This window comes from Pongo abelii, chromosome 1 (assembly GCF_028885655.2).
Source record: "Pongo abelii isolate AG06213 chromosome 1, NHGRI_mPonAbe1-v2.0_pri, whole genome shotgun sequence".
NCBI classification, from domain to species: Eukaryota; Metazoa; Chordata; class Mammalia; order Primates; family Hominidae; genus Pongo; species Pongo abelii.
Window position 1 is genome coordinate 176621004 of NC_071985.2, and position 15859 is coordinate 176636862.

At 43.3% G+C, this 15859-nt stretch overlaps 1 protein-coding gene across 1 annotated transcript in view; it reads left to right on the forward strand.

The window, feature by feature from the left end:
- The window catches only part of PLPP3 (phospholipid phosphatase 3), an 85415-nt gene that overhangs the window by 48750 nt on the left and 20806 nt on the right, over window positions 1–15859 (forward strand). Inside the window, exons 3-4 of the mRNA XM_002810774.6 lie at window positions 6936–7213; window positions 7622–7679. Of these exons, the coding sequence (XP_002810820.3) occupies window positions 6936–7213; window positions 7622–7679 (336 nt within the window). The remainder of the gene's footprint in view (window positions 1–6935; window positions 7214–7621; window positions 7680–15859) is intronic.

Here is a 15859-nt window from a genome sequence, read left to right on the forward strand (position 1 = left end):
CTGTATGTAGGTAGGTGCAGGGTGATACCTCCCTTATAGCAAGCAGGCTTTGTGGTAGGCACCTTGGCCTATAAGCTGATGTGTAAAATACAAATCTTGCCTTTGGATCTTATGGTTTAAAGGGAATTCAAGACAAGTACAAGTGTGACTATAGGATTAGACCCTTGAGGAAAGGAAATAATTAGTCTGAGAATAAGAGGAGAGTCAGGACAGTGCATGGTGGTGGCTGCTAGGGAGGGGAGAGCTTCAAGGACAAAACATATCAAATGCTGCAGATTGTCTGAGGTCTAAATAAAGTGCTATGGGAGTTCAGAGGAAGAGCACTTAAGGAAGGCTTATGCCAAGGCTTCATCATCATCATCATTCACTGAGTACTCGTCCCATATAATTTTCACCACAACCCTGCTTTTGATACTGTCATCATCTTCATTTTTAGAGATGAGGAAACTGAGACTTAGAGAGCTCAGTTGTACAAGACTCATAAGTCAAAAAGCCAAACTCTAACCCAGGACACTAGTTGGCACTTGAGCTCTACTTTAAGGCATAAGTGGGATTTTCATCAGAGAACCTGACCTAGGCAGAAGGAGTTGCTTCAGCAATTTTAGAGACTTCAAAACAATGAAGTGTTTTCAGGGAATGTAGAGCAGACCTGTTTGGCTGAATGAATGGAATATAAGGGAGTAGACAAGGTTACAGTAGGAAAAGAAGACTGTGGCAAGATCGTGAAGACCCTTGAATGCTGAGGAATTTTTACTCCAGCTAATTGGCTAGAGGTTGATGAGTATTTTAAGTGAGCTTGGTCAATTTTCTAATCAAGGTAAAGATGAGGCCTGAACCACAGTGGTGGCAATGCAAGGGAAATAGAAAAAGATGGATGCAAGAGACCTTGCAAAAGCCAGATGGACAATGGAATAAGGGAGAGGAAAGAGTCTAAGATTGCACATCTTTGTCAGTCATATGCTTGGTGGCATCTTGAGCAGAAATAGAGGGAAGAGAAGTGAAGTTTGGGACAGGAGTGGGAATGGGTGTGACCTTAGACTTGGTTAATTTGAAATGCTAATAACATCTCCAGTTGGGAGAGTTAGCAGAAGATTGGAATTGGGCCAATTAGGGGAAAGGGGTAGGCTGAAGCTAGAGAGAGACAGAGAGATGCCCTTTTGAAGGTCATCTTCACACAGGTAACGATTGAAGCTATTGAAGCAGCTGAGATCACAGCAGAAAGCCAGGAACACAATCCTAGGGAAGACCCACATTTATTGGGTGGAAGTCAGATGTGGAACCACTAGAAGAAGCAGACATACATTTAGAAACAGTAACAAAAGCATGATGGTGTGATATTAAGGAAGCCTAGGAAATTCAAGGTAAAAAAAAAAAAAAAAAAGAGTAAGAGGTTGCAGTAGGCAATGCTGCAGAAAGAACAGCCAGGAGATTCTTGCATGGACTGGCAGAGTTGGGCATTCAGGAGGCCCATGACTCTGAGTCCCTTTTGGGAAAATAATGATGCTTTATGCCTCAGACTCTCTTCTTCATGAGACTTGTGGGCACAGGGCAGCCACTGCTAATTTCAACCATAAATAGCTTCTGTAGCCCCTTTCTGGCCTCTTTGCTGTCTTTATTCTAGATATTGGAGTTCTGACTTACTCATAAAGCCCAGAAATTATACTGGTGTCTTTGGACAGATCTGTGTCTTCATTACCTTTCCCAGATGGTGAGGCACTGATCTCCTGAAAAAGGCTGAAGATGATAACCAAGTGACAGAAGAATCAGAGAATAAATTTCCAATCAACTATTTCTAGTTACTAAAGACGTTGCACTTTATTGCAGTAGATGGAGCAATCAGCGCCAGAGAAAATACAGCCATACATCTGTCTCCATCCTTAGAAACAGGACCCAGATACATTATATTTTTCCTTTCCTTTGGGACTGAGAACTAAAGTGAGAAATATGATTCTCCCTTCACGATTCTCCATCATCAACAGTTTGTTGAATTAATCTTTTCTGGGCAAAAGAAGTTCATCAATTCATGTAACCGAGATGTAAAAGAACAACTTGACCCTCTGTGGCTAGCAAAAACTTAGAGGTGCAGGTGCCTTTCAAGATGGCAGGCCCTTACTGGGCGTTCTGTGAACATCTGTCTCTCTGGAGACATACATACTACTGCCTAGTAGGACTTCTAAGAGAAAGCCAACTCGATGCCATTGGGAACAGCACAGGAATTAGAACGAGGAAGCCCCAGCTTCAGTGATGGTCTTCTTGCTGTCTCATTTTTATCAGAGTGATTCACTGCCCTCTCTGGCCTTCATCATACTCATTTATATAAGTGTTGGTAATAATTTAGTAATTCATATGGTATTGTGAGAAGCAAACAGTATAGTGGATGTGAAAGTGCTTTGAAAGCTGTAAAGTACTAAGCCAATATTATTAAAGCAGATCAGAGTATAGGAAAGTTTGTCCTTCAGACTCAGCGGTGGAAGATGAGTTCTCAGTCTCTGAAAGAGAGATTGTTAGGCTGCTGTGCAAAAATATTACTTTTCTTGGGATAATTTATAAATAGAGTGGAATGTTAAAAATAACACAAAACAGTAGAGTAGGGTTGTCCCTTCTGCTTTGGGTTTAGACTTTGCTTCTGTCTTGATCTGCTGAAAAAGACATACTAGATAAAATGATCAAAAGCAATGTCATCCATACACACATTTTCTGGTCCTACCCTGGAGGGGTGGTATTTCCAAACTCTTCAGTTAGGTATGGTATCATCCAAGGAGCTCTTGGAAGAGATAGTCTCTACAAAACTTGTTTTTTATTTGTTTGTTTGTTTTCCTCTTCTCCAATGGAGGGAAGAAAAAAGTTAACTTTTGGAGGGCTCTCCTGCTAGGTGCCAGGCAATTGACATATCACCTTATCTACACCCTGGCAATCCTGCCACGTAGATATTATTAACCTTATTTTATAGATGAGGACATCTAAGCCCAGAGAGGTAAAGTCACATGCCTAATGTAATAGGCAAGATTCAGACAGGTTTTTCTGGCTACAATGTTGTTGCTGCTTTCACCACCTCTTGCTCTATCTTTTCCCAAAAGTCTATCCTAATTTTTCTTCATATTTCCTCTTCATAACAGTTAAATATTTGTAAATATGTGGGCAGTTGAGCTCTTTTTCACCAGAAAAGACAGGAAGAGGAGCTGTCTTGCAGTTGGAGCCAACCTCTCTCCAAACTGCAGCCCTTCTCAGGCAAGGACTGATCCCTTTCTGTCCCCTTGTAGCTTAATTGCAATGCTTTCCCATTTTGTTAGTTTCCAGATTCTGTGCCAAGTGCTTTAAAAGGCAGGTAGGGGAGAATTCTCTGCTTGCCTGGCAGCCTGCCATCACCCCCAGAATCTGTTGCTTGCTGTTTCAGAAAGGGATCAACATTGAAGGCATTTTTCTCAGCAGTGAAATTTACATATCAGAACCTTGCTGACTGAGGCAGAAATGAGGGCTCTAGGGGCAGAAGTCTGGGAGTGGGGACAGAGTCTTTGTAGGGTGAGGGGGAGGGAAGAGCTTATTTTCTTACCCAGGAATAAAAACACTGTGAGTAATGAATAAAGTCCGAAAGCAGTAAATCTGGGACTCGAGAGTTAGGTGTGTAATGTGTCGGAGAACAATTTAAGCCTTCGCCTCGTCTGTAGAGGTGAGGTATTCAGGCTGCCTTTCACAGCCCAAATTTCATTAAATAGACTTTTAAGGGTTAGGATTACAAGAAGCCAAGTCCGGCTGGTTCATAATGATGATTTATGGCTGTGTTGTCGACTCCCCGACCCTTCTGTACAAGGGGATAGAGAAAATACATAATTTGTTGCTCATTCACTCTAAAATCTGTCAAGGCTGCCCCAGAAGCCATGTGGTCCTGGAGTCATGTGTCTGCTAAATGGCTTCAGCCTGGCCCTCTCCTTAAAAATCTGCAATTGCTCTTCTACAGTGGAAATTGGTTTTAATAACAATAGAAATAATAAAATTATCTCAGTGTAGTCTGCTGTGGGTCTTTGAACTTAAGAGTCAGAATACCTGGGCTCTACTCTTAACTCTGTCACTTACTGGCCTCAAATCCTTCAGAAAAGTCACTGTCTCCCAGAGCCTTAGTATCTCCATCTGTAGAATGGAATATCTTCTTCACAGAGAAGATTCAATGAAACTACAGTATAAAATAAATGTAAGAGATGGCTGCTGTTAACATTATTATTAAGAATTTGAGGTACTGCAAAATGTTCTTTTCATCTCCTTGTTTTCCCTTGAGTGAAGGAAACATTTTACTTTGCAATTTACTACCTTAAGACTGTGGCACTAAAAATGGAAGTTTTAGAGATGGGACATTAGAGCTGAAAAGAATCCCTGAATTGTAATCAAACCCCGTCTCCCTAAAGTAACTGGAGCAGAAAGGTGACTCATCTGAGATTAATCAGTAAATTCATGCAAGAGATGCTAATTTGCATTGGAAACTCACATGTTCTTTCTCAGCATCAAACAGGAAATCGTGTTGACTGATCCTCAGGCCACACCTGCTTAGAAACAGTTCCTTAATCTGTAGCAGTGGCTGGTTCAGGGAACCAGAGAGCAATCTGAGGTCAGGGATTTTATCTGGGGCCTTGGTTCTGCTCCCTGCTTCTGGTGTCATCTCTGAGCAAGTAACTTTCCTCTGCCATTGCTTATTACCTGTGCTTGGTTGGCAGGCTAGTGGTGGATGGTGGACGTAGCCCAGGAGAGTTGAGAATAAATGTCATTGCAGTTATGAAGTCATAAATCAGAGTCTAGCACCCTCGTTTTGCAAATGCAAAAACCAATTTATCCCAAATTCACTAAACAAGTAGGGACTTGAACCTTGACTACTTGACTCCTAGTTCAGTGCTCTTCCTCCTGCATAAAAAATCTCATATGACTTATAAATAAGGAAGAATAAAAATGATTAAGAGAACATGATTGTGGTAATAAACATCTGGAACTTGTTTGCCTGTGAGGTTACATAGGGTAAATGTATAAACAGGTTCAAAAGGGGAATTAGATCATGAATGGTAGGAAAGAATGCTGGGCGGGGAGTCAGTGCACCTGGGTTTAATCTTTAGATGGGAGCTAATTTGGACCTAAGTTTCTTCTAAATATAATGGTCCCTTTCATTAATGACTTGCCATGCTTCCTGGAGTTTAATCTCTGCAACGTGTTATCAAAGCATTCTTGGTAATGTTGAGGGGATACTTCCAATTTTGTAATAAGGCAACTCTGAGGACTACCGTCCTGCTCCCTTTCATTCATTTGTTCCTTCAACTGATAGTCTTTGAGCATCTGTGCAGGGTCCCATACTAGTTTTGCTCTCTCAGGAAATGGCTATGCCAAGATGCTGGCTAGAGTGGCCTTTGCCTATGTTCCTCTTATACAGAATTGTACTCAATATGTTCTGGGGAAACAAAATGTAGCTCTTATATATAAAGCATTTATGAACACAGAGTCACTGTATCGATGTTGGCAGTGATAGTAGCTGTTCTCACTGCTGCACCTGTTTGTCCCTGGGCCCAGCTGGTGTTTCCTTCCTACATGGTCATCCTCCCCAGACTTTGGAGCCCTTGAGGACCTTGATCAGACCTCATGCCCTGATGCTTTCCTCCACTGTAAAAGAATATTGGGAGCCTTTGCAAAGGAGTGTCCGGATATGCCAGACTATTGCTTCCCTTGTGGTTGTGCACATGCTCTTTTCCCTCTGAAAGGGCAAGTGTAACTCATCATCCTGCCCTGGGAGGAAGTATGAAGGGACTTTTGTGGTGAGTGATGAGTTGACCATCACTGTCTCTGGGCTGTGGTTACAAGCAGGAAGTGGCCATGGCTGGGCTGTGGAGTTAAGACAAAGGCAGCAGGGTGTGTGGTTGTGCACATCATAGGCATTTTCCTTATAGAACATCAGCTGTCCCCCATCCTTAATGTAAATGATGTCACTATATCTGTCTTGAGCATCAGGATTTCATGACATAAAGAATATAAAAGCAACGTCTGGTATGTAATAGATAATCAGTAATTGGTGGATTGTTTTCAGTAGTGATAAATCTCCTCTAAGCATCATATCATAGATACAGTATGAAAATCAAGAAGGATTTGAGAAGGATCTTCAAGCTCAGAGAAGACAGCACAAACTGACTGGAGAAAATTCACAAACACTGAAGGGCATCGTACTACAAGTTTCTTAGTTGTTAGACTGGTATTCTATTCATCACACTCTACTTCTAAAAAGTAAAAGCATCACTTTGTATGATCCAGGTCATTTCCCATTCATGTTATCCTATTTGAACCAACAGCTGCAACAGTGAGAAGGTGAACAGCCTCCTTTTATGGAGTGGGAGGCCGAAGCTTGGAGGATGTAGATTATCGCTGAAGGTTACCAGATTGGTGGCAGAGTCTGAATTCCCCAGGACTTAACCGTGGTGTGTCCACCTCTTCATACAGAAACTCTCACCATGGCCAATGTCAGCACAAGGCTGAGGCCCTTACTAGAGTCAGGTCATTGTTGGTGATCCTTTACCCCAAATCTCAGAATCTCGAGATTTGCTCAGACCCTGTGACATCATAGCTACCCTTTACCTTGTCCTTGTTTCTTCATTTAGTATTTCTTTTCTATAGTTAAGTTTTTGTCTCTCCCTTAAAAAAAAATACACACACACACACACACACACACATATATACATATAAATATATTTGGTTGTATATTTTTGTTGTTACAAAGGGGCTTAAAACACCCAACTATATTAGCGCTTTGATCTTTTCGTCTGAGCATATTTGTGTCTGTATATTTCATAAATAGAAAATTAGGACACTCCTTTGCAAATACTGAATATTCTCCTGTGTTGTTGAATATCCTTTACGGCATCAGTGTTGATGATGAATCTTGATACTGCCTAATTCCCCTATTGGATTCCTTTTAGATCATCACGGGGGAATTCTACCGGATCTATTACCTGAAGAAGTCGCGGTCGACGATTCAGAACCCCTACGTGGCAGCACTCTATAAGCAAGTAGGCTGCTTCCTCTTTGGCTGTGCCATCAGCCAGTCTTTCACAGACATTGCCAAAGTGTCTATAGGGCGCCTGCGTCCTCACTTCTTGAGTGTCTGCAACCCTGATTTCAGCCAGATCAACTGCTCTGAAGGCTACATTCAGAACTACAGATGCAGAGGTGATGACAGCAAAGTCCAGGAAGCCAGGTGAGACACCACCTCCCCATGGCCAGAGCCTGGACCCCTTTGATACAGTGCAGTTCAGTGAGCACTTACTAGCTGGGCCCTGGTTTAGATGGGTGAATAAAGCATAGTTCCTATTCTTGAGGAACTCACAGTCACATGATTGAGACAGATATGTAAATCAATACTTCCGATATAGCATTGGTAAGTACCTTCATTCATTCATTCATTCATTCATTCTTTTGTTTATTCATGAATTCATGGGTGCCTGCTATGTTCCAGGCATGGGTCCAAAGCACTACCAAGGATGTAAAAATGAACAGGGCATAGTGCCTGCTCTCAAGGTTACAGTCTAGGGAGGGAAGACAGACAGACAAGTGTGTATCAGGGATGTGAATACGGCCCTTTCATGGCCCTCTCTTGCTCTTGCAGGAAGTCCTTCTTCTCTGGCCATGCCTCCTTCTCCATGTACACTATGCTGTATTTGGTGGTAAGTACCCACCCTTTGATTTGAGCAGTGCTCAGTTCCAGCTTCGATCCCTTCTGATATGATAGCCCTCAAAATAGTTTAGGGGCATGACATCACTGTGATATCCTTGAAAAAGAGGTTAGCTAGAAAAGTTAGGTTTAATTCTGAGCACTGCCACTGCCTTAGCAGAAGTTATTTTACTTTCTTGTTTTTTCCCCCCAATTTTCAAATAAAAATAGTATTTGCCATAGCTGCTTGATAAGCATTGTGGACACATTTTGGAATTTTAAAGTGATAAAGACACTTGTATTAGATTGGTGCAAGAGTAATTGAGGTTTTTGCCATTACAAAAACCCCTGGACTACATTACTTAAATGGCAAAAACCAATTACTCTTGCACCAACCTAAATATAACATTTTAGGTTACAAGCACTGTTTTCTGAAAATCTATGGTGGGAAAAGATTGCTAAGTAAGGCTCAGATAATTAAAGTGAACTGCCAAAATGTACATAACAGCAGGACTGTTGCTCAAGCCCAAGCCTTCTGATAAATTTTTTTGCAACGTTCACCATGTCAGTCCTCCGTATTCTACAGATGGAAGGGCTTTAAGGATTATCATTACCTAAGTATTTAGAATAATTTTGAGTTTTGCAAAATACTTCTGCTCCATGAGGACGCATGACTTCATAACAACACTGTGAAGTATAAAATCCATGCCCCATTTCTCAAATCCACAGACCAAGGCCCAGAGAGGATAAGCAGCATGTTTGAGTTCCTTCAACCAGTAGTGGAACCATGATTTGATTCCCATGTTGCTCTTCTCATGGCCGTGTCTGCTCTGATTTCCTGGAGACGGTTGGGTAATGCAGGTGAAGTGCCCTGCTTGCCTCCAGCTGCCGGACAGACAGAGGGCTGGTCTGTTTTTCTTTGTCAGTTACATGTGGGTTTCCCTGCCTTTCCTTTCCCCTTGAATGAGGTCCGTGTGTGCCAAGGCACTTCCTGCTTTCAGCCGCTTTGATAGAATTCAGAGCGAGAAGGTGCTGAGAGGTCAGATGTAGCTCAGAGGAGCACAAGCTGTTTGAAAAAAGAACATTTTGATTTCAACTTATTGAAAAAGCATAATTAGGAATTGGGAAAAACAGCAGAAAGTTTGTTTTATTTATTTATTTTTCCCCCCAATCCTTTCTAAGTTTAGAGGCCTCTAAACTAAGCCAACATTGGCTTCCCATTACCCAGGATGCAGAGCTGAAAGATGAGCCCCAACCTATGACAACATTAAACATGGATTTTATGTGTTCATGAATAGCACTTCCCTCCATTCTTCATCTTTTTGTTTTTGTTTTGCTCTTAGAAAGGAAAATTTAGCAAAGATATTTAGGTTCCTGCTCCCTGTGTGTATTTTACCCAGGGCTGGAAAAAATTTTAAAAATGTAATTTCAGTGTTTTATAAAAGTGCTTAGAGGAACTGGGTAATTCCTGGAAAATTTTTTTTCATATCTCTTCATTTTATTCCAAATGAAAAATACTGAATTGTTTTGAAGCCAGCACTGTGCACTGTGGCCTTCACAGCTGCGCAGCAGGTGAAGATGCTGACACACTTTGGATGCCTTCTGTGTGCCAGGCACCATATCTACTTACTCTGTGACATTTGCTTCTCAGTGACCTGACGAGGTGCATTTTGATTATCCTATCCAATTTGAATCTAAGAAGTTCAGTAACAAAAGTTCTGCCATCAGTAAGAGGCAGAAAAGGTATTTGCAGGCCAGACTCCAGCATTGTTGTATGTTCTTTTCATTGTATTGTGCTACAAAACTCAAAACAAACAAAAACCAGACCTCTTCAGGTTGAACTTAAGGAATATTACCTCTTAACCCTAACTTAAATTTTGCCTGAAGGAGACCTGTCTCCTTTTGCTTTGATGGTTGAGATGTCCCCTCCCTCCCGTCCCCAACTCCAGTTGCCTCCTTACCAGCTAGAGATCTCTGTGGGGATGATGGGTGAGAGGTATATTTTCATTGAAGGTTTATTTGCATCCCTCAGAGGGAGGAAAAAGTTGTAGTGCTTCCATATTGCTGGAAGAAAGGAAGAGAAAGAGGGAAGCAGGAGAAAAGGGAGAGAGGAAAGGAAGAGAGGGCGGGGGGAGAGCCTCCTTTGGCTGGGCATAGTGGCTTATACCTGTAATCTCAGCACTTTAAGAGGCCAAGATAAGAGGATCCCTTGAGGCCAGCAGTTCGAGACAAGTCTGGACAGCATAGGGAGACCCTGTCTCTTTAAAAAAATAAAAAGAAGGAGAGCCTCCTTAATCCATCCTCTCCTCAGCATATTATTATATCCCCCACCTCCCACCCCACTGTGCACATACACTCTTCAGAACTCTTGTACAAACACACATTCAACACTCACAACTCACATATATAACATATATATACACAGCTCTATTTTTAGCTCTAAGGTTATCTTGCCCTAAAACAACCTGTGAAGATAAGGGTCAAAAAGTGAGGACAGCACTCTTTGCTAGGGCATGTGTTTATGTGATATTACAGAGAAATCCCAGCTCTTGTAACATCTGATCTGCAAAACTTTCTTTGTTCTTCTTCTTTTTTTTTTTTGAGACAAAGTCTCATTCTGTCACCCAGGATGGAGCACAGTGGCACCGTCTTGGCTCACTGCAACCTCTGCCTCCTGGACTCAGGTGATCCTTCCACATCAGCCACCTGAGTAGCTGGGACCACAGGCACATGCCACCACACCCAGCTAATTTTTGTATTTTTTTGTAGAGACGAGGCTTTGCCATGTTGGTCAGGCTGGTTTTGAACTCCTGGGCTCAAGCGATCCAACCACCTTGGCCTCCCAAAGTGCTGGGACTACAGATGTGAGCCTCCGTGCTAGGCCGATTTGCAAAACTTTCTTTTCTTTTTTTTTTTTTTTTTTGAGATGGAGTCTCGCTCTGTTGCCCAGGCTGGAGTGCAGTGGTGCCATCTCGGCTCACTGCAACCTCCGCCTCCCAGATTCAAGCAATTCTCCCGCCTTAGACCCCCAAGTACCTGGGATTACAGGTGCGTGGCACCACACCCAGCAAATTTTTGTATTTTTAATAGAGACAGGGTTTCACCATGTTGGCCAGGCTGGTCTTGAACTCCTGACCTCAGGTGATCCACCCACCTCAGCCTCCCAAAGTGTTGGGATTACAGGCGTGAGCCACTAGTCTCAGCTGATTTGCAAAACTTTCTAAAGAAAATTGAAAGGACACCATTTCGGCCCACCAGAGGAGGTGGGAAACTCTGCAGTCAGTCTGAGAAGCCCTTAGACCCTCCCCCAGGGCTTTTATGTTGGGCTTCAAGAAGTTCTGGAGTTGGGCAAATAGACTGGCCTCCCCGGTACACCCAGTGCTGTTTTTTTGTTCATGCAGCCTGTGATTCATAGCTTCCCTGGGGTGTTGGGGAGAATCACATTTGGGTCAGCCAGGTTTAGCATTGACAGTTTTGTCGTTAGAATCAAGCAGATGTGGAATCAAATCTGGCTGTATCCATGACCAGCTCTGAAGCCATGATTGGGTTACATAGCTTTAGAGCCTCAGCATACTCATTTAGAAAGTGGAAGTGATCATGTCTATTTTGCAGAGTTGTTGCCATTTTTCCTCTCTGGACCCCACTTTCCCCATCTGTCAGATGCAAGAGTGGGATGAGATGGCCTGTCTATTTCTCTCAATCACAATGGCTCTATTTGAAAAAAGTCTGAACTGCCCTAAGTGCTAAAAAGGAAGATGGGGAGCCATCAAGACAAACTTATGCCTACATTACCATCGAGTTCAGAGAATGGAGACCGGAGGCACCAGCCAGCTCCACTCCAGGCCTTTCAGTAGCCGCCACTTCTAGAGCCTCCATAACTTTAAGGGCACCTCATGTTAGGTCAATGAATAAATTTTGCCAAATGATGAGCTTGGAAAAACCATGCCCCAAACACCAAATTATCCTGCACACAGAAGCTTAAGGGGTGAGGTTAAGGCTTGTTAGAGATTAATGCAAGTTCTAACTAAAAAAAAAAAAAACACAGATCCACAGCATATATAAGCATAAAGTATGCTTTATACCTCTGAGCCCTGGCCTGAACCCCAGAGGACCATATCTGGATTGACCCTGCACCTCCATGGTTGGAGACTGAGGATGACATGCTATCTGGATAAAATGTCAACACCAGGGCAGACACCAATTCATGCAGCACACCTGGTGTCTGCTCTGTTGTGCTGAGCCCTGCCCTTAAGGAACTCACCTGTGCATCCAACATTCAGCATTTGGTATATGCTTAGTGAGGGACTATGATGCACCAAGCACCAGGCTAGGAGTGGGAACGGGGAGATGGTTACAGCCCTTGCATACTTTAGTCTAGAGAAACAGTACACAATGATAATAGTCTGATATATTGTCCCTCAGGGGCAAGGGGATATGTAGGTTATGTTACTGAATCTCAGAATTATGACCCCTAGGCTCACCTGGAGCAGAGAGTGGCAGTAGAGGTAGTTAGTCACGTGAAGATAGAGGAGACTGGAAGAACTACATGCGTGAAAGTGAAAAGGAGGAGGTGATTTGGAGAACTGCAGGTATTCAGTTCAGTACAGCTTGGATGGCTGCTAGGAACCAGGGAATGGAGGGCACGCTTGAGAGTGGAAATTACCTTTGGGATCAGTCCCAGCTCCTCATTTTGCAGGTGCATTAGGCAGCCACTTTGTGTCAAGGCCTTTCCTTAGCTGCTGTTCTCCCTACACCCCACCCCGAAATCTGCACCTTGCCCCCTCAACTTCTTTAGAAGCCTTTCCTGACTACCCTGTTTAAAATGACAACCCCCTCCTCTGACACTGTTCTCCCTATGCCCCTTTGCAGCCTTACGTCTCACCATCTGACATACTACATACTTACTTGCTTGTTTGTTTCTTTCAACTAAATTATAAATTCTGGCTGGGTGCAGTGGTTCATGCCTGTAATCCCAGCACTTTGGGAGGCCAAGGCAGGAGAATTGCTTGAGCCCAGGAGTTCAGGATCAGCCTGGGCAACATAGTGAGACCCTGTCTACATAGATATTAAAAAAAATGATTAAAAAAGATTGTAAATTCCCCGGGGGAGAGATTTTTTTGGTCTCTTCATTCACTACTATATCCTACTTCCCAAAACAATGCCTGATACCTAGTAAGTGTGCAATAAATATTTGATGAATGAATGAATGAATTTCTTCTGACACTCTTGGGCCATCCGCCTTTCCATTCCAATCAGAACTTTTTTTGTCTCCTCATCACGGACTTCATAGATTGCTAAGGGCCTGTGTAATGTAGGGAAAGTCTTTGCTGTCTCTTTGCTGAGCTCTCTCCCTATTGACCCTTTACTGTGCTGTCCCATGAGAACTGTTTGTGTGTCAGAGGGTTTGTTGGGTGCCAAGGAAACAGAAGTGGCTGTGCTCTGACAGCCCTTTCTCTGGGCTGTGCTTGTTAGTCATTGAGGTTTTGTTCAGCATGTATGGCGCCCTGGAGCCTGGGGTCTGGTATGCCCACAAGGTGTACCCACAGATCCTGGGAGTGGCTGTAGAAACTCCTTCGGGGAGCAAGATTGTTGTTTCCAAGGGGAATAAATCACTGTACCAGATGTTTTTCCTCTTTTTTCTCCCTATAGCATTCACTCACCCCACCACACATCCATCTGTTTCTGAGTACCTATTCTGTGACAGACCCTGTGCGAGTGCCTGGGGACACCAAAAGAGCTCATAATTTTGTGTGGAAAGCCAGAGAAGTAAATAGTGGCCAAACAGCTGGATGCATGCTCTGCTTAGGGGTGGACTGAGGGGATGGAAGTGGCCCTCACCTCTGCTATGAGGTATAATGAGTCAGCTCTTAGACTCCCTTCAGCTTCAGATCAGGTCAGAGATTATTCCACTGTAACTCTTACAAAAGCTGTACACTTGTGTTTCAAATGTGGAGGTTGATGGAAGTGTGTGCAGGTGAATTAGAGGAGTCTGAAGTTCCAAATGTCCCCTGGAGGTTGTCCTTTGGTGTAGTGCCCTCAAACTGCCTCTTTTCTCCAAAGACAGAGGTCCAGTATAAAAAGACTAAGACTTCAGGTGAAGCAGTAATTCCCTAAGGAAGCCAGGTGGTTCTGTGCTTAGAGCACAGACTCAGAAAGAGGCAAATGTACTCAATGTACATCATGTCTCTTGGTTACCTTGAGCAAGTACTGTGGCCTCTTTTAGCCTTGATTTCTTCATCTGTAGAATGGGCACAGTGGTATCCACCTAACAGGATTATTGTGACAATTGCAGGTAATGTAATTTAAAGCACCTGGCCCAGGGGCTACACCAGTGCTCAGCAAAACGGTGGTTTTCTTTCCTCCCTCTGATAGTGACAGAAGATAAGATTGGATTTTCTTCTAAAGGAAAAGTCAATCGAAAATTCTTTTGTCCTGAAAGTAGTTAAAGAACATTCCAGAGAGATTCTACAATATGTTTGCAAGCTACCCACCAGGCACATGAACCAGAGCCCAGTGAAAGCCATAGAGGAAATTAGAGAAGGGAGAAAGTTTCTCTCTGGGTGTCAGAGGTCTGGACTGGCTTCCAGGAAGAGGATAGGCAGGGACCTAAGGAAGGACAAAAGCCTCCTTTTCACTCTTAGCAGAGCTATCCCAAGAGCAATGGAAATGAAGTGAGAGGACAGTACAGACCTGTTCCACCAGTATGCAAATCATGTAATGAAACAGAAATGACTTAGCAAGAACGAATGTGACTCATCCATTCATCTGACTCTGCTGGTTCAGACCAGAGGAACAGCCTCAAGTTCAGTCGGACCTTTCTAAGGAGGTTTTGTTGGAATTCCACAAGACCCCAGTTCTGAAGGTAGGACAAGGAAGGAGAAGAGAACTCCACTGACAGAGTGAGTTCTACATGCCAGAGCCTTACATACATCATTTTGTGGTATGAGAAACAGACATACACCTTTCTTTTTCTCATATCCACAATCAGCAGTTTTTTTTTTTGTTTTGTTTTGTTTTTTTTTTTTTTTAGCAACAGAAAGCGAAATCTTAATACAAGAAAAGGCCTTTAAGATTATAGACAAGCTGTATGTAGCAGAGAAAAGGTTCCAATCTAGTTGCAGTGGCTGCAAATCACTTTCTGCTGTGTCATTGTGGTGCTTGGGAAGTAGTTTCAGAGGGCGGATTCTCTAGCCCAGAGGCCTTCATGCAGATGGGGAAGTGAATGCAGATAAGCCAGAATGTCAGCAGTAGACTAGAAGAGGTCAAGATGATTAGGCTTTCAGGTTTTGTCCAGCTCTACTTACCCGTTCAGGGCACCTAGGACTTTACTAAAGCCCCTGTGGGTATTCTGATCTGGGAAAGTGTGTTTTGGTCCAGAATAGGGGGATGACATCATCTATCAGCAGGGTTTGACTTCCTTTCTTGAATAAGTTGTACCTGTCTCCTGTGGAGTGGGAATAAATGGAGCCTCCAGAGTTACTTGTCCCCAGGCTCCAGAATGTACTCACTGATCCTAGTGAGGCCCAAACCTGTGGCCTGGAGTGGCTCGTGTGAACTGGGTTCTACACTGGCAAAATCCGATCCATTTGTCAGCAGTGAAATTGGAGTGGGATGGAAAAGGTCATTGTATCCTTTCATCAATCTCAAAGCCTGTTGCTACCAGCTTGTTTCTCATATCAGATGTAGCCACTGGATGGAAAGTCATTGTGCAATCTCATTCTCGACTCTTCTTTAAGTTTCACCAAAACTTACTTGTTTTGGTGAAATTGCAACAGTCATTGAGTAAATGTCATTCACCAGGGCAGAAAGGTAACCTGGATTTCTGAAAAGTATCCGGAGTGCCCGTCCTGTGCCGGACAGGTTCCTTTCCATATCATCTCCTTTGATCCTGGCAACCCAGAGAAGGAGATACTACTGTTCTACCTATTTTACAGATAAGGAGACTGAGGCTTATAGAAGTAAACTGACCACCCACTTAGTAAGTGACAGAGCCAGGACTGGAATCAGGGCTATTGTACCCCAAAATGCACTTTACTATTGCACTGCTTTCCCCAAAATCCCCTGCCGAACAAGCTCTCATCTGCTTACTGTGATGTCTGACTGACTGCTTCCCAAAGGTGTTCTTTTCCCTGGGCTCCCTACTCCTTTCTCATTCATAAGCACTCCCTTCCTTTCTGGAGCTATTCTGATGAC